The 14184-nt window shown below is 39.2% G+C and overlaps 1 protein-coding gene across 3 annotated transcripts in view; it reads right to left on the bottom strand.

Annotated features, from left to right (window-relative positions):
- Positions 1-306: 306 nt before the first annotated feature.
- Positions 307-14184, bottom strand: part of PIK3CB (phosphatidylinositol-4,5-bisphosphate 3-kinase catalytic subunit beta) — a 190957-nt gene continuing 177079 nt past the window's right edge. For all 3 annotated transcript variants that reach the window (XM_074963971.1, XM_074963970.1, XM_074963972.1), the window contains 4 exons: positions 12613-12736; positions 10890-11035; positions 3796-3928; positions 307-1785 (listed from right to left, as the gene is read on the bottom strand). In XM_074963971.1, the coding sequence (XP_074820072.1) occupies positions 1648-1785; positions 3796-3928; positions 10890-11035; positions 12613-12736 (541 nt within the window). In that variant the 3' untranslated portion in view covers positions 307-1647. The remainder of the gene's footprint in view (positions 1786-3795; positions 3929-10889; positions 11036-12612; positions 12737-14184) is intronic.

Below are 14184 nucleotides of genomic sequence, written 5' to 3'. Positions count from 1 at the left end.
TGTCTGCTCCTAAAAGCAGAGGGATGATATGGTACATGGTTACCAAAAGTAGACAGGAAATTAAAACAATTGATATGTTAGCATATTAACACAACAGGCTTTACCAGAAACATCAGTAGCAGCAAAGAACATGGAACATACCCAACAGTCGGGGCAAAACAACATTTCAGTCCTTTCATATCTGACAAAAGAGAAGAACAAACCAAGTACAAAATGCTGTACTTCTAACTGGCTTAGATTTGGAGTTTGGTCTTTAAAGAGGACAAAATAATTCACTCTATGAACAAAGTAAAATAATCTTTAATGAAATTCCTGTGTAAAACAATTGTTTAGTCCAAAAGGTAAATATATATTTAATTCTCTTTCAAATGTCAACACAAATTGAGAGCTACCAGTGGTCTTTGGAGAACAAACAGTAGTTAAGTTCCATCTTGCTAATGTTCAGAAACAGTATGTGTTACACCTTTAAAACAGCAGTTTCTATTGCACGTATCACAATTGCTCTCCATGAAGGCACCTAAAAAACTGATACCTCACTAAATAAATTAAAACAAATCCAGTTTCTTTAGCAACCATCTTAAACTGAACACAAATATCCTGGAAAAGTAATATTACTGCAGGCTTTTAATAAATACAGTAAGAACATATTTATGACTCCTCACTGGTGTTTTACAACATGTTGAATTTTAAGTATGGACTTTATTTTTTATAAAATCTTAAGTACCGACCTGGTGGTACAATTTCCTTATTATTTTGGTACATATGCTCTGTTAATCAGTATTTGTATTATATTTAAGTAAAATTTTCCATATACTGTACATACTTTACACAGTGGGTTTGTGTGTGCATCAGTGTTATGAACTTAAATGGAAGACTAAGTCAAGCAACTCTTTGCAGACAGATGAAATAACTTTGCTTTTTGCAAAGAGTTAAAAAACAGACTGAATTGAAGACAATACACCTTTTCGGAGGGATTTTCAAAAGCGCTGAACAGTGGCCTAATTGCTCCCAGTGAAGTCAGTGGGAGCAAAGTTAGGCCAACACTAAGTGCTTTTGAAGAACTCCCATTAGAAATCTTACAAATATCTAGATACTGTTCTTTCAGCAGCAGTACAAGACTAAGCACCTCCCTGTAGTACAATAACTGTGGCTACTCTTTACAGTAGAATTAATGCATTTATGCAAGTATGGCAGATTTCATATGAAAAAATATATACAGTATGTTTAGAATTAAGATATCAAAAACTTCCACCCTTCTTTTAAGCCCCAATTTTAAAACAATGAGCAGTTTCATAAGAGGTCTCCAAGCCTCCCGAGTGTGTCGAATACATTAGCCCAACATACAAAAACAAATATTTACACTTTCTTAAAGTACCAAATAATTAAAAAAAGAAAAAAAAGAAAGAAAGTATCTAGTAGCTCTCAGCGTGCAAAGTCAGCAGGAACTGATTATCCAGGATATTTACTATTTGTTCAGAAAGTCTTGGGATCAAGCATTCAGAAGCAGAGTGCAAAAGAAATCAGCAATTATTCAGGCCACTTCCTTTTTTCTGTTTTGAAATACATTTTGTTGGTCAAGCCTACAGTTCCCTTTTTAAACACTTATTGTCAGAGTAATATTCAGTTTAGTGCAAATCTAAAAGCCACCTAGGATCTGTAATCTTTTCGAACAGTGTGAGCCATCCAGTTCACTTTAGTAGTCCAACTTTCCCGGAGCGCTTCATCAAACTTTTGCTTAAATTGTTTTAGCGCTTCTTCCTCACTCTTCCCTAAGGCAAGAGAGTCCTAAAAACAAAAAGGAAACAAAAAGGTACTGTTGGGAATTTAAAATCCAGTTATGTCCCGCCCCCCAGCATTTTTAATTTTTCTAAATCACATTCTTCCTTCTCTACTATACCTTTAAAATCTATTATTCATTTATCAATATACAGTGATATTTTCTGGACTTAAATGATAAAATTAGAAAGAAAAAAGAGTAAATCACAGGTATTTTTGAGAAACTAACCAACTTTGGCCAGTGTTTGCTGTTAAAGCAACAAAACAATGGCTAAAGAAGAACATGGCACTAATTTGCAGTTCAGTAACTAAAAGTTATGAGTGACATACAGGCAGATGGCAACTCAATGTTGGCAAAAAAGAAATGAACTGTCGGAGAATATAAAAAAGTGACAGCCAGGAAAAGCTGGTATGAAAAATGTACTTTTACCTGAGTGATGCAATTTGCAACATGCTGCACTCTTCTGTTTTGAAAAGCATTTCACTAGCCCTCTCATATGAACGTGAACTACCTACCTAGATAAGATACTTTTAAAACGATTTTTTTATTTTGACTCAGAAATTAAGAAAAACCTTTTTCTTTACAGCACTATCTTCATCAACCAATCTGTAAGGTCATAAAAAAAACTTCTTAGGGTATTCAAGCACCTTTAATTCCCACTGATCTTAATGAGATCAGCACCCCGGAGGGTGAGAATCTGACCTCTTGGTGCCAACTGGCAGAGGGCACAGGGGTTCATAAGAGTCACAGAGATCCCCCGAGTCTGGTATCCACATACTAATTTGCCAAAGAGTGTCATGTAAGGTCTCTATTGAAAGCCTGCGTCACACTAGTCCCCATAATCATCGCAAAATGTATGTGTGAACAATATGTAAGCAGTTATGTATGTATACTGCAAATTATGTTCTTAAGATCTGTGCCTTGGGACTGGTCACCAGAATGTTTTAAACAAGTTACTTTCAGGTAGGAGATGCTTATCTACCTGTCTGACCATACGTAAATTGTGTACTGTGTGCTTCATAATGAACACCTATGTACACTCTGAGAAAAATGCAAATCATATGATAGTAATGTCTCCTGGGGAGATTCTAGATAGGAAAAAACAAGCAGTGGAGGTTACCCACTTTACAAGTGAAGACAATGAATCACTGGAACTGTATCTGGAGGTGCACAGATGCACCCACTTATCCTTTGCTGAGATGACAAGTTGCCAGCACACTTGTCTTTTGAATGGAGGATCACAGCCTGTCTGGCTGTTTGACACTGGGAGAGAAAATTTGGGTGAACTAACCTTTGAGAGGCATCGGAATGTCCTGTTAGTTAAGTTTAGGCTCTAGAAAGTATATTATTATTTTATTGTATATGTTTGTATATTTTATATATTCTACTAGCTTCTTGAATGTATTCTTTTTTAAATAAACTTCTTGTTTTTACTATAAAAATATCTAAGTATTATGTGGTAAGCAGAGCCAGGGTCTAAGATGTAACTGATAAGCTGGTTGTACTGTTCCTTTGGGAGCAGAGAATTTGGGAGTTCTGTGAGTGTCTAGTGGATCCTGGGCTGTGAACTCCATGGGGCCGCTCAGGGGCCTCAGGGGTTGGAGTGTACCTATCATTAACCAGTAAAGGAGAGTGGGGTTAATGGAGGCCTGGAAGGCAGTGCTTGTGTTGCCAGAGACTGCTGGAGTTGGGGAACTAACCACAGCAGGCATACACAAGCATTCCTCAGGTTAAGGCCTGGTGGTAATGAGGTTCCTCAAAACCCATGGTACCCCCAGGAAGCATCACAGATCCCTTGAGAAACAGTAACTAGTCATTCCAGTATCTTACATACAAAATAGTTGAGGGAAATGGGTCTGTGCCTCAGTACTAGATACCACTTGAAGAAAGCTCTATTATATGGAATGGAATACTAGGGAAAGGGCTTACAAAAGTAAGGAAATGCATTTGCTGTGTGATCATAAATTCATGTACAGAAGAAATGCTAAGTCATACTGAGCTGTAGTTCTGGTTTTTACCTTGAGATATTGGATATCCTTGACAGAGGTTAGCTCTGGAAGCCCTGCAGTTAACATCAGTGCAAAGAGTGTGATAAATAGATTTCCATGTCTTCGCAGAATCAAATATGCGTCTTCACAACACTGGCGGAACCTGAACATCCATCACAAAACATGTACGCAATGGACATGAAGCAGGAAAAGATACAGTGAGATAGCTCTTCACAGGTCATCTGGCCCAATACATATTTTTTCAAATGAAATTAAGCTTAGTATACAATTACTGTCTGAAATGACACGTGTGAACTTTTATTTAACCCTCCAGCTGTTCCACTTCCAACCCTGCATTTGTTTGCCAATATACATACAGTAAATACAGACAGTATCAAACGGAACTGTGGGCTAACTGCTTGTTCTACAGTAGAAAAATAGCTCATTGACATTCGGTTTGTTTTCCATTTATCCAGCAGCACCAACTACAGGCAGCATTATGGCTCCACCTACCAGAAGCAAGGATGCAAAAGGTCAGTCAAACTGAATGTCTGAGCATCAATATGCCCACTTCTTTGCCAATATGGGCTTCCGTAGCAAAATGGCGACTCACATCAAAGTAAAATCTCCGAGAGACTCCTCCTAAGAGTACATCTCCACTGCACACTAAGCCCAGGTCTCTGGGACCGGGGCTTGTGGACTTGGTGTTTCCAAGCCCATGCTTGACAGCCCACACTGCATTGTAAGCCTGGGTTTACAATTGCTGGACCTTGCTAAAGCCTCAATACTGCACTACACAGACCTTCTGACTTGGGTCAGTGGCTTGAGCTGCATCCACATTTCAGAATGACAGGGCCTGAACCCAAGTGACAGCAGGACTCTGTCTTTGACTGCTTCCCCCACTCCCAAGCAGGATTCTAGGTTCTGAGTGCTTGCTGACCTGAGTCTGACTGATTTGTGTGTGGATAGAAGGGGGACAAGTCAGAGTGGGTAGGAGTCAGGGACGATGTAGAAAGGGAGAAGAAAGGACTTTGACAAACAGAATTACTGGTGGGCAATTTTCCCTTGACGCATGTACATTGCCTTTCATACTAGCCAATGACAGTAAACAGAGTCAGTGGCTGTTGTAAGCTATGGGTCAAAGGACTGGCAGCCAATCTGCACAGGCCGAAACTGTAGAGGCCCAAAGATAGAAGGTCTCCACAACACTGATAGCCATGAGGGCTATGGAATTGGCCAGGACGTGGACTACAGATTTCAGAGAGCCTGCTTGAGTGACAAGCTCTCAGGTAGGTAGAGAAGTCAGAGAGATGAAGTCGAGCCTCAGGGACATTACTGTGTCCCTGCCAATGAGATGGTTCAGAGCCCTTGAGTGGAAGGTTTGGTGTGGAGGATGGTTTATTCCTGCTGGCTCCCTGTAATTCTTGCCTACCAGCTACAGAGCCTTTTAGCTGTGAGCTGGCTTGGAGGTATCCGTACAGATGTGCCCTCCCTCTTCATTCTCCTGTAACTAGATTTTTTCTTCCTTTCTCTCTTCTCTTTATGTAGATGAGTTGGAAGACATTAGAGAAGAAACGGAAGAGCTGAGAAAGTACCATTACTTATCTGATAGTAACTATGGTTCTTTGAGAGGTGTTGTCCAAGTGGATTCCCCTCTTGGGGCACACACACCCTATACAGCGTCCAGCAGTGTCAGCTGAAGCTGTGCCTACACCTTATATGTCTTTGTGTATGCCTGCCCAGAGGTATAAAGAGTGGAACGGGCCCAACCATCCCTCAGCTCCTTTGACAATCCAGAATCCCAGAGGAGCAGGACTCTGTAGTTGCAGGGAAGGAGGGTTGGCCTTGGAATCCATGTGAGTAACAAATCTTAAAGAATCTCCATTCTTTCTCGTTCAAGTGATTGTCCACATGTATTCCGCTCTTGGTAAGTGTCAAGGTTCCTTCCCCACTCTGAACTCTAGGGTACAGATGTGGGGACCTGCATGAAAGACCCCCTAAGCTTATTCTTACCAGCTTAGGTTAAAAACTTCCTCAAGATACAAACTTTGCCTTGTCCTTGAACCCTATGCTGCCACCACCACGTGTGTTAAACAAAGAACAGGGAAAGAGCTCACTTGGAGACGTCTTCCCCCCAAAATATCCCCCCAAGCACTACACCCCCTTTCCTGGGGAAGGCTTCATAAAAATCCTCACCAATTTGCATAGGTGAACACAGACCCAAACCCTTGGATCTTAAGAACAATGAAAAAGCAATCAGGATCTTAAAAGAAGAATTTTAATTAAAGAAAAAGTAAAAGAATCACCTCTGTAAAATCAGGATGGTAAATACCTTACAGGGTAATCAGATTCAAAACAGAGAATCCCTCTAGGCAAAACCTTAAGCTACAAAAAGACACAAAAACAGGAATATACATTCCATTCAGCACAGCTTATTTACCAGCCATTTAAACAAAAGGAAATTAACGCATTTCTAGCTAGACAATGCCCTTACTACACCAAAAGTATGAGGTTTAGCTTTCCCTGGGTTTGACTGAGGCTTAGGAAAGAAAACTGGGAGATAAATAAACTGGTTCATATGGAACTCTGAAAGAACTTTGGTCAGGAACTTGTGATGAAGCCTGAGAGTACCGTTGTCCTTATGAAAACATGTATAAGACAGACTCAATGGAAGGGCCTGTTTTCCCTATCCTTTGAGCTGATACAATGGTTACTAAAAAGCAGTCTTCTGTGATACATGGTATAGGGTACAGCTTGCTAAGGGCTCAAAAAGGGAGCCATCAACACTTAATACTATATTGAAGTTCCAAGAGGGACAGGGCTCCCAAATTGGGGGGAAAACATGAATAAGACTCTTAAGGAATCTAGCTACTGTAGGATGAGAAAATATTGTGTGGCCCTGGATAAAGAGAGTGATGTGCAGATATTGCTGTTATATGATCCTTTGTTTCTGGACTAACAAACAATAAAATACTGCTGAAAAGGGTGTTGGGGGAAAAGGATGCTGATGAAATGCCCACACACAAATCCTTTCCCACTTAGCTTTATAGGTCAGTCTATTTGATACCAGTTGACTAGAAAGAGTGTTACCTCAGGAGGATGTTTAACAGCAACTACTAAAGTTAGACATTTTTAAATCAGCAGGTCCAGATAACTTGTATCCAAGAGTTTTAGAAGAGCTGGCTTGGAATGCTGGAGAAGTCCCAGAAGACTGGAAGAAAGCTAATATTGTGTCAATATTTAAAAAGGTTAAATGGGATGATTTGAGTAATTATAGGCCTGTCAATCTGGGCATCAATGCTGGACAAGATAACAGAGAGAATGATACAGGAGTTGAATAATAAAGAATTAAAGGATGGCAATATAATTAATACAAATCAACATGGGTTTATGGAAAACATTTCCTGTCCGACCAACTTCATACTTTTTTTTTTGATGAGATTACAACTTTGGTTGATAAAAATAATAGTGTTGACGTAATATATTTAGATTCCTGTAAGGTGTTTGACTTGGTACCACTCAACATGTTCATTAAAAAACTAGAATGATATAAAATGAACATGGCACACATTAAATGGATTAAAAGCTGACTAACTTATAGGTCTCAAAGCTTAATTGTAAATGAAGAATCATCATCAAGTGGGTATTTTTCTAATGGGGCCCTGCAGGGATCTGTTCTTGGTCCTATGCTATTTAACATTTTTATTAATGACCTGGAAGAAAAACAAAATCATTACTGAAAAAGTTTGGAGATGACACAAAAATTGTGGGAGTGGTAAATAACAAAGAGGACAGGTCATAAAGACTGAGCGATCATCACCTGGCAAACTGGTCGCAAACAAACAATATGCCTTTTGACATAGCTAAATGTAAATGTGTACATCTGGGAACAAAGAATTTAGGCCATACTTACAGGGTGGAGGACTCTATCCTAGGAAGCGGTGACTCTGAAAAAGGTTTGGGGGTGGTGCTGGATAATCAGCTAAACATGAACTCCTGCTGTGACACTGGCCAAAAGGGCTAATGGGATCCTTGGATGCAAAAACAGGGGAATCTTGAGTAGGAGTAGAGAGGTCATTTTACCTCTGTATTTGGCACTGCAACCACCGCTGGAATACTGTGTCCAGTTCTGGTGCACACAATTCAAGAAAGATGTTAATAAACCGGAGAGGGTTCAGAAAAGAGCCACGAGAACGATTAAAAAATCAGAAATCAAAAAAGGCGTGAATTGATTAAAATCAATAAGTACCTATATGGGAAACAAATAACTGACAATGGGCTCTTCAATCTAGCCGAGAAAGGTGCAACACGATCCAATGGCTGGAAGTTGAATGTAGACAAATTCAGACTGGAAATAAGGTGTAAATTCTTAACAGTGAGAGTAATTAACCACTGGAACAATTTACTCAGGGTCACAGTGGATTCTCCATCACTGGCAATTTTTAAATCAAGACTGGATGTTTTTCTAAAAGATCTGCTCTAATGAATTATTTGGGGGAAATTCTATAGCCTGTGTTATACAGGTGGTCAGGCCAGATGATCACAACGGGCCCTTCTAGCCTTGAAACCTATGAATCCAGTTGAGGCGTCTTGCTTTGGATGGAATGTTCTGAATACATGGGGCAAATGCACACAGAATGGAATCCGTATGAACAATCACTAGAAGAAGAATTGGGGAATCACATTACCATCTATGCATTTAGGTCAGGCAACCAAAATATACGGAAAGGAAGTGGAGCATAAAATTAGTAGCCTTGACTGACAGATATATTGTCTTTAGGATTCTGGTAGGCAGACCCAAAATGCTCTCAATAATTGCTTGCTGCCGAATACAATGGTACATACATTTACATTTAGCCATTTGGCAAAGATCAGTAGAAAATTAGTTTTAGAAATATCACCAAAACTGCTAAATTGTGCTATACACCCTATAATTTGATGACCGCAGAATTGCAGGATAATTTCTGGAAGTGATAGCAGTGCTATTTCTACTTACACAGTACTCAAGAGGTGTGTTAAAATAAATGTGTGTTTTAACAATGGGTGGGTTTTAAATTCAGGAAAATCATTTATAAAAATATGAACATGAATCAGATCTATATATAAGCAATCTATATTACAAAAGCAATCCTACCTCCTTTTTCTCTTCCACCAACCCCCCCCAATAAATCAGTTATATCACATGGCTACAGATAGCTATGTTTCATGGTTGAGACATCATTGCTGTGAATGCAGACTTAAGAATGGCCACACTGGATCAGACCAATGGTCCATATAGTCCAGTATCTGGTCTTCCGTCAGAGGCCAGTGTCAGATGCTTCAGAGGCAATGAAAAAAAACCAGGCAATTTTTGAGTGATCATCCAGTTGTCCAGCCCAGCTTCTGACAGTCAGAGGCTTCAGGACACTCAGAGCATGGGGATGCATCCATGACCAACTTGGCTAATAGCCACTGATGGGCCTATCTTCTGTGGTATTATTTAATTCTTTTTTTTAAAACATAGTTATGCTTTTGGCCTTCACAACATCCCTTGGCAATGAGTTCTACACGTTGACTGTGCATTGTGTGAAGAAGTAGTTCCTTATGTTTGTTTTAAAGCTGCTGCCTATTAATTTCATTGGGTAACCCCTGGTTCTTGTGTTATGTGAAGGGGTAAATAATATTTCCTTATTAACTTTCTCTGCACCTTTCATGATTTTGTAGACCTGTCACATCCCCCCATAATCATGTCTTTTCTAAACTGAACAATCCCAGTCTTTTTAATCTCTCTTCATATAAAAGCTGTTCCATACCCTTAATCATTTTTTGCCCTTTTCTATACTTTTTCCAACTCTTACATCTTTTTTGAGATGGAGCAACCAGAACATGCAATATCCAAGGTGCGGGCGTACCATGGATTTATATAGTAGCATTATGATATTTTCTGTGTTATTATCTATCCCGGTCCTAATATTCAGGTAGCTTTTTTGAGTGCTGATGCATATTGAACAGCTGTTTTCAGACAACTATGCACAATGTCTCCAAGATCTCTTTACTGAGTGGTAAAAGCTAATTTAGACCTCAATTTTGCATGTATAGTTGGGATTGTGTCTTCCAGTGTGCATTACTTTACATTTATCAACACTGAATTTAATCTGCTTTTTTGTTGCCCATTCACCCAGTTTTGGGAGATCCCTTTGTAACTCTTCACAGTCAGCTTTGGACTTAACTATTTTGAGTAATTTTGTATCATCTTCTCAGCTTTGCCACTTCACTGTTTACCATTTCCCAGATCATTTGTGAATATGTTGACCAGCACTGGCCCCAGTATAGATCCTTGGGGGACCTCATTATTTACCTCTCTCCACTGTGAAAATTGACCATTTATTCCTACCCTTTGTTTCCTGTCTTTTAATCAGTTACTGACCCATGAGAGGAACTCCCCTCTTATCCCATCAGTACCTACTTTGCTTAAGAGCCTTTCGTGAGGACCTTATGAATGCTTTCTGAAAGTCCAAGTACACTATATGCATTGGACCACCTTTGTCCACATGTTTGTTGACATGTTCAGAGAATTCTAATAGATTGGTGAGGTGTGATTCCCCTTTACAAAAGCCATGTTCTTTCTTCTCAACATATCATGTTAATCTAGATGTCTGATAATTCCATTCTTACCAGCAATTCCAGCAAATACCAATTTGCTGGTATTGAAGGTAGGTTTACTGGCCTGTAATTGCCAGGATCGCCCATGGAGCCTTTTAAAAAAATAAATAAAAAAATCAGTGTTACATTAGCTATTTGCCCATCATCTGGTACAGATGCTGACTTAAGTGATAGGTTATGTACCATAATGAGTAGTTCAGTTCACCTATATACACAGGGGGTACAGTATTTTCTTAATACTTTGTTTTCAAATTAAATGAGTTAAAATTACTTCTCTCTTAAAAAGCAAAAATGTTTCAAGTTTGCTAAGGTGTATTTTTCCTTAGTCTAGGTCCACTTGCATGGGTGATCACTTTGCATTATTTTACTGCATGCTGATTATGCAAAGGACTGTGCGCTGGAACTGATCAACATACTTTGCTCCAGCTACAAGGTGAGGAGAGAAGTTATGACTTTATCTTAGACAGCAAAACAATACTTACCGGCCAAATTTCTCAGTGTTCCCCGTTTTGCCTTGTTGAATGACATGAATGAAATCATAGGTAAGAATGAAAGGCACTCGTTCCCTTTTAATTCCAAATTTGGATTTGAAGTTCCCAAGAATATGCCCAAAATCTATGTGAAAGAGCTAAACAAAAACAGAAATAAAAATTTATTTCTCCAGAAAAATATTCTGTTTCCTAATTTGTTTAAAAAAAAACTTAAAGGGGAGCTTGTCAGGCATGGTTAGCTAAAAATGAGACTCACAGTAATCCCCCATCCTGCCCTAACACCCCATCTTTTGTGTATCTCTGAAGAGATGTAATTTCTTGTTTAGGGTTTTCTTCTCAGTGTTTCAAAACTGAATAGAAAAATCAGTGCCAGCAACGTCCACGCAGGAGGAAATACTGTCAGTCAGGAAGGAAATTTCAGTTTCAAGCTTCCAAGGTAGAACAATAAACATTATCTATCTGCGTTAGGGCTTTACCATGATGCCCAACATCATAGTATCTGAGTGTCTTCCAAGTGAAATCCATAGCAATAGTGAAGTCCCCTATAGACTTCAAGGAGTCTCTGGCATTCTACCTTTCCAAGGTTGAAACTATGTCAGGGTAAGGCTTCTATTTTTTAAAGTTAATTAATTATTATCAAGATTTAATTTATTTCATGTTTTTGGTTGATGGGGCAGTGTCAGGGATATTAGAGGAAAAATTATTCTACAAATTAATAAAATACTGACAGCATTGTTCTAAAAATGAGAAAATGCTTTGTAGATGGAGGAGTGATTTCACTAAAATCTGGATAAAGCTACACTAGAAATAAAAAAAAAAAACTCATTATGAACAACAGTTTTTATTGAGAATATTCTTCATGTCTAACCCAGATGGAACCATACAGTTCAAAACTCTATACCTTGATTTTCTAGGTTGGTCATTTGCAAGATACATTGAGATTTGACCATAGCTATAATCATCTAGGGCCATAAGGAGTAGCATTGTGTAAATAATTAATTTTTCTGCTTTGGTGGCCAAACCAAAAAATAATTTAAAAAAATTCTGTTTGGGCTGACCCAAAACATACATGTTTCAGTTTTTCTGGAGAAACAAAGAAGATGAAAAAAAATCTATTTTAGGTTGAACAAAACGTTTTGCTCAACCTGAAACTGAAATGTTTTGTTTTCAAGGTTACCTTTTCAAAAAAATGTTAAAAACAAAACAGTGAAATTCTGAAACAAAATGTCTTACTGAAATAAGAAGTTAAAATTTTATGTTGTAGAAATGCTGAAAATGAACTGTTTGCACATTTCACAATATATATATATTTTATCAATTTTTTTTTCTGAAATAGACTTGAATGTGTGTTTCGGTTAACCTGAAACAGCATTTTTCAGTGGAAAAAAATGATTGGCATGAAAAACATTTGCCTAGCTCTAATCAGGAGACTTACTGGGTTTTGGGGAAATGATGAATTATTCAGGACAATCTTACTTGACAAATAATTATTTATAATATCTCCCCCAATCTACCAGATCAGAGTCAACCATAACGACTACAATTTACATATTTAGTTCCATATTTATATGTTTTATTCTAGTAAGACACTAAAACTAGAATAATACAAATGTAATTGAAAAAACTCTCAAAATAAGCTTTGTACAAGAACTACAATGGCGAAGACTTTTTTTTAAAAAAATAGAATTCATCTAACTGCTAACAGGGTTCTTACCTGACCATTCTTCCTGACCATGATATTGTCACTATGTCTGTCACCAATGCCCAGTACGTAAGTAGCTACACAGTAGCCAGCACAAGACAGGGTGAACTCCTCGATGGCTCGATCCAGGTCATCTCTAAAAATACAAAGGCAAACAATAATTCTACACATTAGCAATAATTCACCTTCTATTTTCACATTAAGAAAACACACAATTTTGCTTAAACTAGGATCAGATATGGACATTTTAAAACAGCCCAATTGCAGGATTATTAAACCATTTCACTACGTAGTGAGACAAAGTTCCTCCTCTGCCTTGGTCGCTTCTGTGCTTTTCGGCAGATTTGCTCACCTCAGAGGTTACAGCAGTCTTCAGTTTGGTTCCTTTTGTTAGTGGCACAAACCTGCCGTTCACTCAGCTAACCTCATCACTGGCCAGCATGGGGAAAAGGAGGTGAACAATCCCCGCAGTCTCTGCTGGCCGACATAATGGGTCGGGGAACAGGCCAGAGACCTTCCCCTCTGGTGGGACGCACAGTCCAGGTCAACTCCTCTTATATCAAATAGGGAGTTGTGGGGATGGGGGAACCCAGGCCCACCCTCTACTCCGGGTTCCAGCCCAGGGCCCTCTGGATTGCAGCTATCTACAGCGTCTCCTGTAACAGCTGCGTGACAGCTACAACTCTCTGAGCTACTTTCCCATGGCCTCCTCCCAACACCTACTTTGTCCTCACCACAGGACCTTCCTCCTGATGTCTGATAACGCTTGTACTTCTCAGTCCTCCAGCAGTATGCCTACTCACTCTCAGCTTCTTGCACGCCTCTTGCTCCCAGCTCCTCGCACACACCTCACTAACTGAAGTGAAGTCCTTTTTAAAACCAGGTGCTCTGATTAGCCTGCCTGTCCTAATTGATTCTGGTAGCTTCTTAATAAGCCTGCCTTAATTGGTTCCAGCAACTTCCTGATTGTTCTGGAACAGCCCATTATCTTACTCAGGGAAAAGGGACCTGCTTAATCTGGGGCTAATATATCTACGTTCTATTACTCTCCTGTAGCCATCTGGCCTGACCCTGTCACAGTAGAAATGCAGAAATTAAACTATTACAATAGGCAATGGCATTGAGCCATTAGGTATGTGTAATTATTATTTTCTTTAAATTATATTTCATGGCTTATCCAATGATGTACAGCACAGATTGCTGCCAATGTTGGAATTCAGTGTTTGGATTGCTGTTTGAACTCCAAGAGCAACCTGAATCTGAAATCTAAAAAGAGAAAGGCAACAAACTTGCAGAGACAGCTATATATGTATGTACTTGTGCATACATGCATGCATACAATGGGCGAGATCCTCACTCCGCTCAGCCCTTTTACATTGCGTAAAAGGGACAGAGCAATGTAAAAGGCATCTAAAAGCTCTTGATCCAGCCAAGGGAAGACTCTCAAGGCACAGGAACAGTGAAAGACAATAATGAGACTGCTGTCTGAGGACTCCCTAGCAAGCCCTGGCATACAGGGAGTGCTGGAGGCAGGGATACAGCACTCAGTGCTTGGAGATTCCAGACAGCGCTGTGGCCCAGTGG

Source organism: Natator depressus, chromosome 9 (genome assembly GCF_965152275.1).
Source record: "Natator depressus isolate rNatDep1 chromosome 9, rNatDep2.hap1, whole genome shotgun sequence".
Taxonomy (NCBI): domain Eukaryota; kingdom Metazoa; phylum Chordata; order Testudines; family Cheloniidae; genus Natator; species Natator depressus.
This window is presented reverse-complemented; position numbering and strand designations above follow the sequence as displayed.